At 34.2% G+C, this 18,721-nt stretch overlaps 1 protein-coding gene across 5 annotated transcripts in view; it reads right to left on the bottom strand.

Moving 5' to 3' along the window:
- VPS13A (vacuolar protein sorting 13 homolog A) overlaps nucleotides 1-18,721 on the bottom strand; it is a 112,561-nt gene that overhangs the window by 21,688 nt on the left and 72,152 nt on the right. For 3 of the 5 annotated variants that reach the window (XM_040579142.1, XM_040579146.1, XM_040579144.1), the window contains exons 51-63: nucleotides 16,261-16,299; nucleotides 15,104-15,232; nucleotides 14,287-14,420; nucleotides 12,409-12,538; nucleotides 11,821-12,056; nucleotides 9,577-9,730; nucleotides 8,588-8,734; nucleotides 7,947-8,028; nucleotides 6,539-6,608; nucleotides 5,955-6,060; nucleotides 2,785-2,898; nucleotides 708-853; nucleotides 504-585 (exon numbers count right to left, since the gene is read on the bottom strand). In XM_040579142.1, coding sequence (XP_040435076.1) covers nucleotides 504-585; nucleotides 708-853; nucleotides 2,785-2,898; nucleotides 5,955-6,060; nucleotides 6,539-6,608; nucleotides 7,947-8,028; nucleotides 8,588-8,734; nucleotides 9,577-9,730; nucleotides 11,821-12,056; nucleotides 12,409-12,538; nucleotides 14,287-14,420; nucleotides 15,104-15,232; nucleotides 16,261-16,299 — 1,569 coding nt within the window. The remainder of the gene's footprint in view (nucleotides 1-503; nucleotides 586-707; nucleotides 854-2,784; nucleotides 2,899-5,954; nucleotides 6,061-6,538; nucleotides 6,609-7,946; nucleotides 8,029-8,587; nucleotides 8,735-9,576; nucleotides 9,731-11,820; nucleotides 12,057-12,408; nucleotides 12,539-14,286; nucleotides 14,421-15,103; nucleotides 15,233-16,260; nucleotides 16,300-18,721) is intronic. The other 2 variants (XM_040579143.1, XM_040579147.1) reach the window with 1 other exon arrangement.

Genomic DNA, 18,721 nt, shown 5'->3' on the forward strand with positions numbered 1-18,721 from the left:
TGCATAGGTTTTTTCTCCTTTAATGACTGACAGAGGACTAAATCAAAATGTCCACAGAATCCCTTATTATTAATGATGGATGAATAGAACAAGACAAATTATTTTATGCAAAAGTGTATCTGCTGGATTCTCTCCACTGCATGATAGGACCTGAACAGTACACAAAGGCCAAAGAGGGATCGTAATTCATACACTACTAATGTCCAAGAATAAGCATTAATATTTTGGTGCCAATTCTGCTCTATCGGGGCTGCATTGTGTTTGCTTCCACTATCTATTCCAGCAAGTTGTTTTGTTATCCATGCCACTTTTTCTAGCCATAATTTGAGAAAGGTACTTGCCCCCAGAATAAAGGCAATCCAACTAATGAGTAATTATTTTGTATGTATTTAACCTTTGTACAAACACACAAGGCTGAAAGAATTATATTTTCAGAGAACCAAACTGCATAGTAGTGCTTTAAAAACATATTTACTGAAATACTTAAATGTACTTTTTCTAACCTGTTTTGAATAATGCCTTACAACTGATGACTGGAGCTGTTGTGTAGTGCAGAAGTGATAGCTGAGTTCAAAGAATGCCAACCTAATAAAAAAAAAAAAAAAAAAAAAGGAGAGAAAAAGTAAGTCCTTATTATGCAGAGCAATATAAAATCTAGCACACATAATACTTTGAAAGTAATCTTTGCAATCATGTATTTAACCTACTTAAAGACAACATCTTGAACATCTGTGAGGGTGGCCCCTATACTCTTCAACAGGAGATTCAAGGACTGAAGTGGTATCAATTCATTTTTTCTTTCTTCTTTGTTACTATCTTCTCCACCCGTACTGAGTGAAAAGCTTAAGTGTAACTAAAGGATAAAAGTGAGATTGGGAAATAATATAGTTGGTTATTGGAAGTATTATGTTTCTATGTTTATCATCTTTTAGATGATTTAAAAATTGAGATAAGACGTTTTTAACCTTGACTGAAATCAGATTGACTTAACAGAGAACAGAAATACACCATGGGCAATGAAAAAAACCCAAACATTTACAATCAAACTGAACAACCTCAACTACCTTTAAGAAAACAAGAACTTTAAATCGCTTACTCATGTTTTCAGATAAGGTCTTCAGAATCTTTTAGCTAGAACTTAGTTAAGTAATAGCCAAACATCAAAGGAGATTGAAAACAGTAACATAGCACAGTGTCCAAGTAAGAATGAGGAAAAAAAGCCTAAAACCGTATCATTATTAACACAAGTTTTACAGGTGCTAAATAAACACTGAAATATGTACACAAGAAAACCCCCACCTGTGCAGACCAGTATTAACTTAAGTATTTGTTTCACAGAAATTAAGGTGACAGTCTCAAAACAGAAAAGCATTCAGGAAAATTGCTCAATTGGCTCTACAGTGCACAAGTACTCAGCAGCTGTCAAAAATCAAAGTAAAAGAAGTTACACCTGTTTCCAATTCTCTGAAGGCAACACCACATGCCATTCATTAATTTATGGTATAAAAGAGCTTAACTATTGCTCATTTCAAAATATATACCTCATCTTACAGAATCACTGTCACTTAATTTACTAGCTCTTTTTCAAAAGACAAGAGATCCTTTACAACAGTTTTTGAAGAATTGGTCAAGTACAAGTAACATTTTAAGATTTTTCAGTAATAACTAAAGTTATACTCAAACAAGACTTAACAGTCAAAGAAAATGAAGTTGTAACTGAAAATAATGTGAGACTTTATATGCATTAAAGATTAATCTTTTATTACAATCTGAAGCTGATTTATTCCATCCCATCTCCTCCATGTAATTTTTCTGATCAAATATGACAGAATACATTCAAAAATAAGCTTTTATTTACTTTATAACAAAGTTCACTTTGTTAACACACAAATGGTGTTTTACTTTTGTCAAGTTCTGAGTCGTTTTTCGTAACAGGAGACATACCCATGAACATGTAAGTGAAGATACACGGAAAAGCAACTAAGTATTATTTGGACTAAGTTAGACTAAGCTGTTTACATAAAGCTAACTAAGTATTTCCTGGAATTACCTGTTCTAATAGCACACTGTTTCTAACATCTTACCCAATACCGTTAAGAGGTGAAACTCAGACCTTCAATCTATTTCCCACGGGATGGAGGTGAGATTCTCTTACATAACTGTTACAGAACCTAAGAAGTACCATCACAGCTTTAACATCAGCCACACAATAATCAAAAGATGAAGCCCGGTAAACTAAAAGTGCTTTAGAGTTTGATTTGGGCAAACAGACAGATGTCTCCATGTAAGTATGCACATACTACTTAGCAGCTGTACCTGAATGTTTATGGGAATGGCGAAACAGTCAAAAGTAGACTTTACTGGAGTCAAAAAACAAAACCACTTTTTCAATGAGTAAATAACAACGAAGGAGAAAATGTCATTGCACAGTAATGCTGGTTGTATCCATTTTTTAGAAATCACCTCATTCCCCAATCCACAACACATTTTCTGCACACAAACAATAGCATTTTGCCAGGATCTCTTAAATAATAGCAAGAAAAAGCATTAAAGTATATGAAGAAAATCATGGATAGGAATGAAATAATGAGCTTACATAAACATTTAATAAATATTAATGTAACACCATATAGTTAGTGGTAACAATTAAAGTCCTTTTCCAGGACATTTTTATTTTATTTTTGATCACCTCTATGTTTCTTCATTTCTAGTGCCTACTGTCTCAAAGGAGACAAAAATTATTCAGTTGGAGCAAACACAGGCTGTATGGTCAAAGAGGTATACCTTAATTGGAGAGATATGAAAGTATTCATACAAGCTGATCTGCGATGTATCTGTTGTAGACACACTCATCAGTTCTTCTTGAAGAGATTCAACATCCTTTTTGAAAAGTTCTAGCTGTGAATGCATTTTCAAAAAAATATTACTTTAAAATCTGGACTGCATAAAATGACCATGCATTAGTCACCGAGATGCAACATATTGACTAACATATTGACTTTTACCCTCCTGATCTTTTTTTTTTTTTTTTTTTTTTACTTAGAGTTGACATTTTAGAGGACTTTAAACTAGAGTTTATTTGCTGTCTTTTGTTGTATGAAGAGGAGAAAAACACGTATAACATGACAATGAAACATACACCTATTTGATAGTTTTAAAAAAATAAACCACTACCACCCCCTCTTTTTATGCAAGTTCAAATATCAAATAATTTCAAGTAAAGTTTGGACAACTTTTACCTGGGTCAGACAAAGGTGTTATATATATATATTTATATATACACCCTTCTCAAATATAACACATAGGTTTTTAAATACAAATAACTAGAATAAAGACTATTTTCTGTTACACAGAAACTAGACTTCTACATACTCTGAGAAGATCTCCATCTAGCTCTTTTTCAAAAGACAAGAGATCCTTTACAACAGTTTTTGAAGAACTGCTCAAGTACAAGTTAACATTTTAAGATTTTTCAGTAATAACTACTCTAAAGTTATACTCAAACAAGACTTAACAGTCAAAGAAAATGAAGTTGTAACCAAAAATAATGTGAGAAGCCCTTTCAGAACAGTAAACACAGGTAGCACCTTGCTACTTAAACAAGCAAAACAATCAAGGCACTAAATATTAAGTATAATTCCACTAAAAATGGAAATACAGAATAGGGCCTCCTCTACCCTCTGGATTTAGCAATTCAGCTCTCAATGCTAATCTCAAATCATTCATCTTTCCACTGGGAGGGGAAAAGAAAAATACAACAATGTATTTTTTTCCATTACACAATCAGGCATGAGAATTAATGTAATTCTTCAAACTACCACAATAATACAGAATTCACAGGTACACCTGGCATCAACAGACTGTATGCCCTAGCACACTGCTGGGAACCACCAGTTCCCAGACTACATATTCTCGCATATGAGAATGCAGCAACGTTTCTGAAACAATTCTACAGTAACATTACTAATCTTCATTAAATGTCTGCTTTGTTTAAGGAACCCTTCAAATTTCCTTATATTTCAAAAGTCACAATTAGATTGCTCATTATTAATATTAACATTTAAAAATATGTTTAATTAAGCTCATAATATAGTAAGAATACATTATAGTATTTATATATTATACATAAAATATTGTATTTTATATATTAAGAATATAATATATAATTATATATTATAATACAATAAGAAAAGATTATACAGAAATACATGCTTAGGTCTTCATTTAGAGGAAGCAGCCTCTCACCAGAGAGGATCCCATTCTTTAAGTTAAAATTTTACATCATCACCAAGAGATAAAAGGTCTTAAGTCAATAAGCAATTAGTGTGTTTTGTGAGTCTTTCCAAAACTGTGATGCCACTAGAGCTCGCAAAGAACCCACAGGCTTCAAGTTACAACAGGAAAGACAGACGGGACCAGGAAGAAACAGCTAGATCTTCAAGCCTCACAACTGCAAACTCAAGGTAACCACGTAACTGGGGAGTATATTTAGTTTTAATTTAATCACAGGCTAGAAAACAAGCTACAAACCCACCAAAATCAGAATCTTCTTTTTAAAATTCAAAACAAAAGTAGGAAACTGAGGGTATATTTAATGCACTATACCATGCAAGAGTAGCAAATTTACTTAGATTAAAATATCTATGAAAGTGCAACCCGTAACAGTCTTACATAAATATATTCTGCTGTAAACTTACAAAATTCTAACAAGATTCTTATCTTGCTTGAAATGTTAGTCCATAAATTACTTCTCTTTGTTTTTCCATACTTCCTTCTGATTCTCAATTTATATTTACACTGGAACAACTTTTTAATCTTTTCTATTTATTTTAGCATAATCCCTGAGTGGTAATACTTTTTTTTAATCTCTGATGTGCAGATAAAATGAAACAAAAGCCAAGTTTCCTTTCTGGCATACCTTTTCACTTGCCACAGTAAGACAATACCTTTTAATGCCCCATAAAAAGGACCTTTTTGCTCTACTCGTTCAGGCAAATATTTTATGCAAGTATTTCTGGTTCATTTTTCATAGCAGCATTTTTGACATACACACAAAAGATACACTTTCTGCTAATAATAAATTATCAGTTTGTTGTGTATTGACATTCAAATTTCAATACTCTTAAGAACAGCATGCCCAACATTCATCAGAATTGCACTGTATCTATACAGCTTATCACCTCTTGTTGTTTTCTTTGGCAAATCTAAGAAACTGGCTCCTCTGTTGCTTTATAGTTGTAACTGAAGTTTTCATTATTTTTTCCCCAAACACAGTACCTTGCACTTCACTTCAAATTATTGTATTTTATTTTATTTCTACTGTTCTTGTGTACAAACACTTCTCATTCTCCCTGTACAGTAATTCCGTTCCCTCCCACTGCCCTCTCCTCTCCACTTAAGTTTCAACATGTAACTACATCATCTTCCAACTTTTTAATTTTGCAGGAAATAACTGAAAACACTTTCGAATCAACCTCTCTCCATTCCTTTTTACATTCTCTTGCTCTCATAGGAAAGCAAGTGTCAGTAATTTCCTGGCCAAGATTTTCCAAGGTTATTTGGTGGTTGTTGGTTTTTTGGGGTGGGTGTGGGTGTTTGGGGGTTGTTTGTGTTGTTTTTTTTTTTTTAAGTGAGACACATTAAGGAAAAGACTTATTTTTACTTTCCTCCCATCCTGGATTCTTGATTAATCCCCCAGACATTAGAAAGAACAAAGAATCCAGGACAACATTAGTTTCATTCTTCACAGAAAGTTTTGAAGATTTCTTTGCATAGCTTGCAAGATGAGGACAAAGGCAAGAGTTCACTGTTTACCTGGGGCAATGGTAACTTTTGTTAATCCCAGATACTCCTACTAACCAGTGTTAAGGACACATAAAACCAAGATGTTTTTTCTTTTTTTAAATACAAGTTGAATAATTACAAACTTAAGTTGAACAACAAAAGGTTTCTACCTCCTGGTCACTTGGCACATCAGTCTGTGTAAAGAATTCAACCAGTGCATATAGGAAGCCAAGATCTAATCTGAGATCCATCTCTTGAATCAGGACCTTAAAATACCTACATATGAAAAAAACAATTATTGAAGTGTTTTACAAACATTTGTAACATGTAGAATTTAATCTAGGGTATTTAGACCACTTAGGTATTGACTTAAAGTACCTTTTTTTTACTTTTTTTTTTTTTGAGGGACTTGCCATTACTGATGAAAAGAAGGTTTTGCATACTGCCTGTAACCAGAACTATTTTGAACAAGTTACAGCACTTAACACTGTATATAGCACTGCTAAACAGAGCTTTTTCTAAGTTAAAAAAGACTAAAATTCTGCATTAGGAAGACACTTAAAAATCCTTGCTTTATTCTGCAATTATGTGGATAATAAAGGGGGCTGAGCTCTTGTCTCTAAGTGCTCTGATCCTTCAGAACTGATGTAAAACTACGTTGCATTCATTATGTTTGCCCCATAATAATTTTAATTTTAAAGCTTGACTAAATATAACCAACAGCAAAAGAGAGGGAACATGCCTAAATACTTACTTAATATGAGATATTTGTGAATGTCCTGCAGTTCTCATGACAATACTGACATCAGTAAATGGTTTTGGTGCTATGAAGTTGTAAAATAAAAAAAGATCAGTACAGATTTTTATATGATATACATACCTTTATATTATTAATACAAAAATGTCATATAAATTCAAGATTCTCTCAACCCTGTAAAGCAGGATTACATAGTGGATATGACAATTACATAGTGTATGGAGAACAACTATTTCAGGGAAAAGAGCAGGAACAGAAAGGAATAGGAAAACAAGGATGAAATGGAACATCAAAATTCTATTTCATTTATCTATGAAAACATACAGTTTTCATTTAAAAGAAAATTAATATTTATATAATCTCAGATTTATATGATTTCCCTAGCCATGGAATAAGATTTTCTCACAGCTGATAAAAAAATGTAAACAAAAAAAAAAGAATTCTGCAGATTTATGCACTGTAGCTGAAATTGGTCATATTTAGAACAAACACCTGACATATTTTAGCTTCTGCACAAAATTACAAGCAGTATTCTTTGTCTCAATCCAGAATGTCTCCTGAGATCACTCTGGTCTTCCAAGTGACTTTGCCCTGAACAAGTTAATGGAAGACTGCAGTTCACCACACAGTGTACTGACATTCAGTAATGCTCCAAGCAATGGAGAAGTCAGCAGGCTACACAAAAAACAGGCAAATATAATTTATCTACAGATCTTATAAACGCTGCCCCACATAGCAATTCTGAGTTTAGACCAGCACGCTTTTTATTTTCTTATTAGTTAAGGTTATTTCCGATAGATTACTAGGTCATGTATTGCACGAAAGCAAAGAGGGAAAAAAAAAAATCAACAACATGACTAAGATAAACAATTAATTTGGGGCAGTAGGGAAAAACTAGATGACTGAAGATGAAAAGTAAATACTCACTGCCCCAGAACTCCAAATGCAATTAATACAGAAATGGTGCAACAGATTCACTACCATCAATATAAGCAACAATTTGATCTTCTCTTATTTTCAGCTGGCAACTCTTCTGCATTAGTCAGCATTAAGTTTTAGTTGTGGTCTGAATTCAACTGCCAAAAGCCCATTTTAAGTTGATCCATATGTAACTTTCACCTTATGCTCTCCACAAGACTGAATTAGCATGTCAAAAAGATGTGCTTAAAAGGTCTCATACTGACAGCTAAAAGAAATGTTGGGGGTTTTTTTTAACTGTTAACTGCTCAAATGGTTTTCTGTATATCTTCTTTGTAGACAAAACTGCTTCCCTCTATCTAATATTAGTATTTGTAGTCAGTAAGCGTATACAGACTTCATCTGAAAAAGATGTGGTTAACTTCAGTATAAACAAGTTACCTTGTCATTTTAGAAGTAAGGATTATATTAAACTAGAACAACAAACCTGAATCCAAGGTGATGGACTTTGGAGGTTTAATAGGATAGAACACAAAGGGAAATATGGCTCCAGGAATCTGGTTTTGTATCTAATAGGGGTAAGGACAGGACAAGGTGCAGCACGTTAGCTTTTAAATTGTGAAATATTTTAAATTCAGGACAAACACAAGAATTACGAACATTACCTTTACCATTCCACCAATTCAAAAGCAGAAAAAAGGTGCTACTGTGGTTCAAAACATCTCTATTTTAAAAATAAAATAATTCAATCCAAGTAGTCCAGAAAAGCTTCTCTAAGTTGGTGGCAATAAACTGTCCACAGAATTTTTGCAAAGGATTGTTTTTTAAAGACTTAAACATATACAAGACAACAAATGGCACCTATTTTTCTGTCGGTTGTGAAGAAAACCACAAGAAAAAGCATGGAAGATGAATGGTAAATGTTTTTCCTGAACAGTCATATAGCTGTCTGGATTTTCGTTTCTAGAAGCATTTAAGTAGTATTTCCAAAGACTGAGAAGTACTCTTGTAAAAGCCAATGAGTACAATTAAATTCAGAACATGACCAATCCAAACAATTTAAAAATAAACCCAACTGTCTAATTTACTTTTTCCAATAAATAACTTACCTTTTTAGACAAGCCTCACCTGTATCCTGTAAATTTGAATTCTGAAAGACTTCTGATGTGCAGATGAACTGTATTCTACTTTTAAAGCTGGCAAATAATTCCTTCTGATAGGAATCTCATTTGGTTGTTGAATTTTCATGTTCATTCCATTAGGAGTTAAACATACCTGTTGTATTATTAAAGAAAATCTGGTATGTATGCTAAATGTTTCAAAAGACTGCTTTTTATAGTATACTTTAAAATTTACACTGCTCGTTAACACTGTAAAGATAGCTTAGCAGTAAAAGTTTTGCAGCTTTCAACATAAAACTATCAGATTTTGTCATAAATTTCAACAGAAGCATACATACAAATTACCGTGTTACTCAAGGGATTACTAGCATGGCTTTCTAAAGGAAAGTCAGAGTAGTATAATATCACTGTCTACAACTGAGTAAAACTGGCTTGTTTACCTATACCGTGTTCATTTACTTACAACACAATTCTAATGAGTATCTAAAAGTTATCTACAGATAAGGACAGCAGCATTTTGCGCATAATGTACTTCTACATTGCAGATGAACTTCCAGAATAATTTTTCATCTGTGTCTCATTAAATGACAGTTGAATTATCCCACAATAAGGCACTAGAAAAACATAAGATTTTGTGCTAAAACAAACAAACCAACCCAAAAAACTAACACCGTGCCTACCTCCCCAGTACAACAAATGAACCAAACGCTAAGCTCCTTCACTGTAGCTTTACGCATATTTAGTCCCATGACCTGCAAAAATGTTACACTGCAATTTCAAAATTACAGGCTAATAACAAAAAGTCTAAAGTAAGTTTTCAAACATCTATGGATTTTTTTGCAGGTATTTTTCTAGAGAAGTGTTTTCAAATGGATTAGGTAAATCAATCATCTCTATTTTCACTGGAAGTTTCTTCAAAAGATAGCAAAATTGATATATTATCTTTTATTTTTCTTGTGTATACACATAACAGAACTAGAGAATTATCATTATTACCAAAACATTTGATTCCAACTCAACAATCTTATTTTCTGAAGGAGTTAGCTCACTGTAGTCTTTGAATTCTTGTTCTAATTTATCAGTCTGCTTAACACTCATTGGTCTCCATCTTGACTTCTTCTTGGGTTTTGTCTCCCAAACCACATCAGAACTTTGAAGACAAAACAAAGGATCAAGGAGAAGGATTAGCTATTTCAAAACAAGTTTTATCTACCATAGTATGGCTTTTAATATGTCATAACCCTGGAATGAGAAACCACATCATAAAGCACTACTGCAGTAAACAAGTTACCCAAAATACCCACTGACTCCTTGGTACTAAGTGGAAGCCAGTCTCTCCAACATAAGGCAAAAAAGAAAATTTATGAGCAAGTTTGTATAGCTCCCCACCTTGATAAATAAAGATGGGTAGGTAAGCATACTTAATCGGGAAGCTCCATTTCAACAGTACTGTCATCCATTACTCTACAATCTCCATGTAGTTTTCTGCATATACTCCTACATCTATTTTAGCATAGCTGAATTTACGAGGAATTGAGAATTTCATGTCAAGATGAAATAAATGCCTCTTGAACCGTCTCTTTATTTTTGATAGCTAGTGCCTTCACTCTTCCTGTCTAAATTAACAGATGGTGATTTCAATTTACACACTTCCTCTACAGACTTTATGGTGGGGGTTTTGGTTTATTTTGTTTTGTTGTTGTTGGGGTTTTTAAATGGTTTTCCAAAATGAGTTCTTTTCTTTTGTCTCTTACTTTTATTATTAATAAAACAACAACATAATTAATCATCCTTAAAAGGCATTGGATTCTCTTCTGCTTAATTCCACTTCATTCCACTGCTTCTGTAAAAAACCTTACAGTCAAACTGAAGGCACACAATAGGGCACAAACCACTTATCAGACAAATGGAAGGTGTTTCTTCTTTCCACAAGTCACTCTATAGTCCACAAATACACAGCTTTCCAGACACAGCCCCATAATCCAATTTCTTTTAGCTACATCTGTGTCTGTGTTCAGAGACATAAATGGCAGAACCACCAAAAACCCCTGGTGAGCTAAAGGGCAAACCAGCTATAAAATAGAGTACTACCTTGAAATTGCTGGGAGTTTTCCCTCCCCCCAGTCTTTTTTCTTCTTGGTTTTTTCCTCTCACTTCTCAATGTGCTGTGATCCCAGGACTGGCATGGTGAAACTTGTTTCTGTATCAAGTTAGATACAAACTGCCTTCTCCATTTTAACAAGACATTCACAAATGGGAACATTCTAAGTAATAGGGTTTTCTTCACCATACTCAAGGAATAATCTCTTCTCCTCGGAAAAAGCTTTCAGGATTTTGACATCCACTCAGGGTTTAACAAGAAAACAATACTATACTGACTATGGATGACTGCGTCCAAAAACCACTGATTCAGTGAAATCTCAATACTACTTTAAATCTAGATAATTAGCTGCCACTTTTAATGTGGTGTTTCCACTGCCTAGGTAGTTATCAAGAGTTCAGTTTCTCAGGCCAGGGCAAGGATTGGTATTTTCTTTGTGAATGACAGATATGAACATGTGAAGTATAAATGTATGTGAAGTTTTTCCCTGTTTGTCTTACAGTGCAGTGCAAATGATTAATCAAAAGAAAAAACCCTCCCTTTTTTACATACCACAAGTAACCTCATGGCTAGGAATACATAAAATGTGTGGATTATGGTGACGATATACAACTGTCCCTTGAGCATTCTAAAAAGCCTGTTTGAATATGTAATAGCACACATCTCTTAAGCATTACACAGGTATTTTTCTGCTTCCCTCTGAAACGCTACAGTAGAAAACCTAAAGTATTAAGAGCCTTGAAGCCACCACAATTTCTCAATCCAAACTAAAAAGAACTACAAGCTGCTACTCCATCAAAATTTTCAACATAGAATTCAGTAATTTGTTTCTGTAGCAGAGACAGAAAAATCCACTGACATTAACTACCCCACAGATCTTACTCCTTACAGTTATTATTGCTCCCCAAACTACATGGACAGGGAAGTTTACCACACAGAGTTCCACATACTTGCTGCAAAAACATGTACGTCCAAAGACAGAAAGAATATGCATTAATATACAAGAATGTTTTCACTATGTGTCATAACAGTAAAACAGAAATGATTTACCAAGATCTTTTTCCTCTTCCATTGCACTCAAACCAAGTGAAAACACCTGAAGTTAAACATTTTAGACTGTTGCACACAAAATAAGTTACCTTGTAATTCCAATGTAGGACACCTCTTGCTTTGTATAATTATTAACCAATGAAATTCCAACATCTTGCAAAGACAGAACAATTTCTTGTTCTGCTAGTTCTGCTTTTACACTTTCATAAGTCAATTTAAATACATTCTCGTCTTCAGTGATCAGGACAATACGCTGCAAACCTTCAAAAAATGACACCAAATAGACCATTTTTCTACAATCCAGGCTGAGTATTTCCATTTTGTCCTATGAAGAGAGGGAAAGTTTAAACAACTCCTTCCATCATCATATTTCACAAGCAAACGCCAAAGTCTTAGCAAGACAAACAGCAATAGAAGATATTTTTTAAAGGTACAGGAAAATGAGATTTTTCATTATGAAGTTTTACAACAGTCTCTCTCTACACAGATGCTTCTGAACTGAAAACAATGCTTACTGGCGTAAGCTTCATAAAACACAGTGTTGTTACTGTTCCGTGACTGAACCTCATATATGAGATTGCTGATCATACTCATTACGCATGGAACGTCATACACACACTGATGAACAGGATAATAAGTTAGACAGCATTAAAAGGACATTCAGATAATAAACATACCTCTTTTGGGGTAATTTCCGCAGTTCTATTTCCACATTTCCATTTCAATTTTCTAGATCCTGCTGGGTCAGCCCAAGTATACAGTACTGCCTTATTTGGCTGAAGACAGTCTTCCATTTCACTGAGGGAGCTATAACAAAATGTTATTAAATTAAATTGTTAATATTTTGTGTCAATGACTTCTGCGTTCTAGTATTTCAACAAGAACACTTTAATAACTATTTTTTCAAATAATGAAAACGCAAACTTAAAACAACATTGTGCATAAAAAACCATGCATAAAACCATTCTCAGCACAACAATAAAAACAGTATTTATACTTCAAAATACATAGGAAAAAAGTATATACAGTAATTTTAAAATACTTATTTTCTTCCCCACTTCTGATTAAGAAGGAAATGTTAAGTAGAGAAAAAAAACCCAGACAGTGGAGCTTACAAGCTGATACAAAAAGTCAGGATTTGTGCTGACTAACATTAATATTCCAAGATAAGAAAAGCATGTTCAAAATCTGATGATTAGGAAAGGTTTCCCCTAAATGATTTGCTGAAGGGCAAAAACAAAGAAAAAAAAAAAGTGCAGCGTTTAGCATGTGCGTACAGCACATATTTTCAGAAAAACGGATTTTTAAACTCCACTTCCCCTCACATACAGATAAAAACTGGTATACCTGCCTTCTACTCTGAAAGATGCCTACCCCAGGAGGAAAAGCAGAAAGGGAGGTGCTGATCTCTTCTCACTGGGACTCAGTGATAGTACAAGTGGGAAAGGTTCAAAGCTGTGCTGGGATATGTTTAAACTGGACATGAGGGAGCACTTCTTTACCAAGGGGGTTGACAAACACTGCAACAGCAGTGAGGTGGTCAATGCCCCGAGCCTGTCAGTGTTTAAGACTCATTTGGACAATACCCTTAAGGTGCTTCAGCTTTTGATAAGCCCTGAATTGGTCAGGCAGCTGGACTGTAGGTCCCTTACAACTGAAACGTTCTATTGTGTTCTCCATAGTTCATTACAAAAGTTACATATATACTTATTAAATTTATACTAGGGTTTCCCAAAAGCCAGCTGAAAAGATAAAAATCAATAATATTTACAGATAAAAAACAAGGCAACAATTGACTGTATTCTTCAGACAGGAACATAGCGCTGCAGCTTAATTTGACTAGCAGCTCTTCCACTTTTCAATTAAAAGTCTGTAAACAACACTGCTATGACTGACTGAAAGTAAAAAATGGTAGAGACTGTTAGGCTTTTAAAAAGAAATAGGTCAAGAATGCCGTAGATATTGCTTACATGTCTCAGCACTGCACAGTAACTGCATACAGTAGCAAAGCGTTACAAAGACAATCCAGCTTGAGAACAGAACCATTACAGCTGCATGCAGAACCAAATTTTCACCAACTGCATATAATTTATATTTGAACTTTTTAACCAATTCTTTCAGATACTTCTCAACTAACTAAGATAGCATATTAAAAATCTCAAGTCTAATTACATTTACAACTCATTTGTTACCTATTCTGCACAGCTAGCACCTGCAGAGCTCCAAAAAAGCCAAGCACATCGTTTGCCCCCACCAGGAACGCAAAGGAATATAGAGGGCAAGGCCACAAAGTTCATATAAAAAGAGACGCCAAAGCTTCTTTAACTCACAAGACAGCTTCTTTACTTGTAAAAACGGGCACAAAGCACTATATCACAATCCTCTGTTAAGAATTCATTATCTTCAATTTATAAAACAACAGATTTTTGCATGCTCTGACAAATTTAAGACATCCATTTCTTAAAAAACAGGCTTCTTAAGAAACAGGCGTACTTACAACACACAAAATAGTTTGCATGTCTCCATGCAGACATCTACAGTAGAACTCTTCTTACCTTTGTCCATATTCAATAATTTCCTCTTTAGTATGGTTGATCAACAGAAATGGAGCTGCGCCATCATGATAATTAGAAAAAGTAATCACTGTAGAATGTTCGGTCAGGTTAACATCCACTGTAATTCCTCCAAGCTGTCAGGTGTAAAAATTATGAAGTGGTATGAATTTCTAGTAAAGCAAATTTAATTTAAATATTTTTGAAGACTTTTACTCTCATAAGCTAAAACCATCAAATAGTCAAACAACCAACCCATTTTAACATGTCTTTAAAATATTTCCCTGATTTAACTACTAAGTAACAGGTACTGGAATTAGTAATCAAAAATCTGAAAGAGTTCTGTATAGTCAAAATTTAGGCTGGTAGTAGAGGAATCATCTTCGCATGCATTAATGCCCTCCAAAACATCTTACTATTAAAAGCACTCAAAAACTACTCCTAGATGAGACCGCACACAACACAAGTAAGTTTAGTGAAGTTGAGGTTACTTTTCAATGTAACTTAGCATTACTTGAGAACTAATGTAAATATTTCCCAGCCTCAGCTAGAAAACACTAGCAAAACAGTGTTTCAGCTTCTGTAGATCAGTTTCACAGAGAAGCAGTTAAAACAAAACACCTACTTCTATCAGAACACCTACAGTGTACACACTGGAAAGAGAGCGCATGAAAATGAGAATAATACACTTGCATATATATAAACCTTTCCCCAGCTAAAGTTTTGCAGTACTTGCTTGTATGAGAAGACAGGAAGATTTAAAAACGGAAATTAAACTTATTTATGTTGTTTTACCTAATTTCCAAAGGCAGCCATTTACCTTGTTGTCCAAATGTAGGAGCAGACAGTTTTCTTGCTTATCAAAATTTATCTTCTTTGGGGGAAGATCAGAATTTTCAACTCTAACAAGCAGCTTGTTGGCATCGTTTTCAGGCCAAAAGGGAATACACTAGAAAAAAAAAATTATATAATCAGATATTTTGAAGTGAGAAAATGAACTAGATGGTAAATAGTATGCACTTTAGCCCAAAGCTCATCTACTAAAATTCTACCCAAATGTGTAGTGAGTTGGATTAGAAACTCTACTAAAAGACCTAGAAGTAATTACTTACCTGAACACAGTAAATGGAAAGGAAATCAGACATAATTCAGACTACAGCGAAGAAACCAAGAAGTGAAAGAGCTAAATGTGAAAACTGTAAGCCTTCATATTCACATGAAGTAGATTTGAAATGGATAATGTATACAAAATCTAGAATATAAAGCTAAGCATGCCTGCAACAGCAAAATGGCCAAGCTTGTTACAAAAAAAAAAAAAAAAAATTGACAAAACTAGTCTTCCATTAACAGACTTCTTGCCAAATTAAGTAGGAACTACAAATTAATCTTAAAATTACAACCAATGACAAAAAAGGATATTACCATAAATACCCCATAGTAATTTGAGTACACAGGACATCAGCATGCTAGCTGCTCTTTTGAAATACTTATATACACACATATACATAAAAAATATAAATACACATATGTATGTGGGTATAAAACTTATAAAAAAAATTTGAAGCTTTAGGCAGCTAAATTAGAAAGGATGTTTTGCTATTCACATCCACCACTGAAATCATAGCCATTCTGGGTTTAAAAATTCCACAGACAATCCCTCTTCAATAGTTTGCACACAAATAAGTAAGACAAGATAGCGAACACAAAAGTTTTAGTTGTAACTAATGAAGAGTTTAACTAATTAGAAGAGTCCTGGCACAGGAACAAGCTATAACTAACAACAGCTTTCAACCAGCAAGAGCCAAAGTCTGTCTAGATACACCAGTCTTCCTGCATTTCAAACTGTTCCCCTGCAACACTCAGAACTTCAGGAGCATCCTTCTCCAACACAGGTTAAGAAACAAAATGTTTATACTTAATTGTAACTGAATCCTAGAATTAAATCCTCAATGGTGAAAGACTAGTTCACCAACTTACCATGCCACTAAGTTCCCTTTCCCATTGTTTCTCACACCACAGGAAGCAGGAAGACAAAGGAAAAAAATATAGTTAAACAGCAAGATTGAAGGTGTTACCTACACCAACATGTATCCAACAGCCAAAGGAAATCTAAATTGTGTTGCAAACTAGCACAAAACATTGCAAGTCTCAACAAGGAAATTGAGAGTTCAAAGAGAATTCAAGGAGAACCAGTCAACAGTAAACAGAATTCTAAAGTCAAAACCAAAATAAGTAAAAATGACTGGTTAAACAAGAAGTTACACAATCAATACCGATAACCGAAAAAAAATATTTTGTAATGGTCTTTAGCCACAGAATGTGTCACAAAATGATGGCGTTTTCAAATATTTTAAGTGCTTCAGCAGACATTGTATTTATACAACAGCCTCCATTACATTACAGAATATTTTATTTATATTTAGCAGTGGTCTCATGTACCGTCTTCAGTGATGTTTTCTTTCTTTCTAGCTATAAGGATGTATGTTGGTCAACTGTCCTGCGTTGCACCTATCGGAAGGACTGTCCTTGGCAAGCCATTTCATACTAATCACTATCCAACAACCAGTAGAACCTTTGAAGAACATTGCATTTTTCTAAAAATATTTAAAGTTTCTGATATATTGGCTGCTTCCCAGACAGGGAACATGTCCCAGAGGATGGGCTCTGCACAAGGATTGCTTTTTTCCCTGAGAACACAGGCTATCTGTCACTAAGAGAAGAGTGGATAAAAAAGAAAAGCAGCAGAAAGGACTCTGCTTTAATGACAAAAATAGAATGGGTGAGAGGGGGGCAAGCTGAGCTACAAAATAACATTTCAACAAACTTGTCAGTTTTTTGAAGATGAACCTGAAGTAAAAGAATAAAGTGAGAAGTGCTGGATAACAGAGTTCTGTATCTCAAGTACAGTATCAGATGGGAACTTTTTCCTGGAAATCTATCCTGGATGCCCAAATATAGAATAATAGTGTTTGGAAACCACCTAGATTAAGAAGAAATAAGAAACATAGTGGATTGAGCAACTAGGTTACAAATGAACAACCTTGGCAAACATAAATGTCACAACACAGACTTTTATAGACACTGTTTATCAAAAGGGAAAATACTGACACACTGTGGAAAGGCAAGCAATTTTAAGTTTGGAATAATTTAGGAGGGGATATGGATTCCTCTGTTGACCTCTACTATTCCATTTCATAAACTGCCATATCTAATCTTTCAAAGGATATTAGGAGTGATCCTAAAATCTATGAAGTCCTCCTTCAATACTTGATAACTGAAAGAAGACCAAGATCAAAATACAATTATGAAACACCTAAGAAACAATGACACTTGTGGGATACGGTAGAAAATTCTGTAAGCATATCAATAAAACAGCCAGCATAGGAAACGCACAGATAATTATGTTGCAATGTATCTGAACTGTCATAACTATTACCTTTGAATTTCAAGAATTTTAAGAAAAATTCAGAAGTGTTTGTAAAATAACGCAATTTATTCTAATAAAAACTCTCTATCAAATATAAACCACAAAACACCAAGAATAAAATCAAACTGTATTTTCTCAGAGTAAAACATTAGAGATTAAGTGGATCATCCTATTATACATGAACCTTTGTCATTTCAGAGCTTTATCAATGAACTAGACGAGGAATCATGCATGTAAAGAAAAAAAACTACCTACAGTCAAACAAAAGTTAGGTTCAGAGGAACATAATATTAGGAAATATAACAGATGTGTAGGCTTATGGAAAACAACCTATTCTTGAGTAAAAGCAAACTTCTCTGAAAATAATGACTAACATTACGGGAAGCTGAACTGACTTACACAGTTAAAGATCTAATCATCATTGTGTACGCTTAAAAGTTACAGTGGAACAATGACAACAAAGCAAGCAAAGTAGTATTCATTTCATAAATTTAAAAAGATATTTAAATGGTATTTCTCTTCCATAATCATTAAAAATAAAAAGCACACTTAAGAAGCATATGGTTGAAGGTGCCAAATATATAACAAGAGCTGGTTACTAATCTGATTTTAAAATACTCTTTAACTTTGGTATTTTAGTTTGCAAGCATTTTTGGTAACCATGTGAATACCTACAATGCTAAAGAAAAGTGAGAAGGCCTCCAACCACACTATTTGTTGAACTCCGTCTCTGTTTTGGATATGTACTTTCCAAGACTCAAAGGAAAGGAGGGATATTTCACTCTTCCCAGAAGGCAGTATGGATCACTTTCAGCTTTCATAGACCTTCAACACTACCCCAGACATGTGTTGCTTTTCCTGTGTGTCCTGAAGGAAGGCATGATGGCCTCAAAACTCAACACACATACAAAACATAACTGTGGGATACCACAGTGCAAACAGCCAAGCTGCACATCCAGTCTGCAACAGACCTCTGCAGCGTAGAAAAGCCCAAATGCCTCTTCCACACCA

The sequence above is a fragment of the Falco naumanni genome, chromosome Z (genome assembly GCF_017639655.2).
Source record: "Falco naumanni isolate bFalNau1 chromosome Z, bFalNau1.pat, whole genome shotgun sequence".
NCBI classification, from domain to species: domain Eukaryota; kingdom Metazoa; phylum Chordata; class Aves; order Falconiformes; family Falconidae; genus Falco; species Falco naumanni.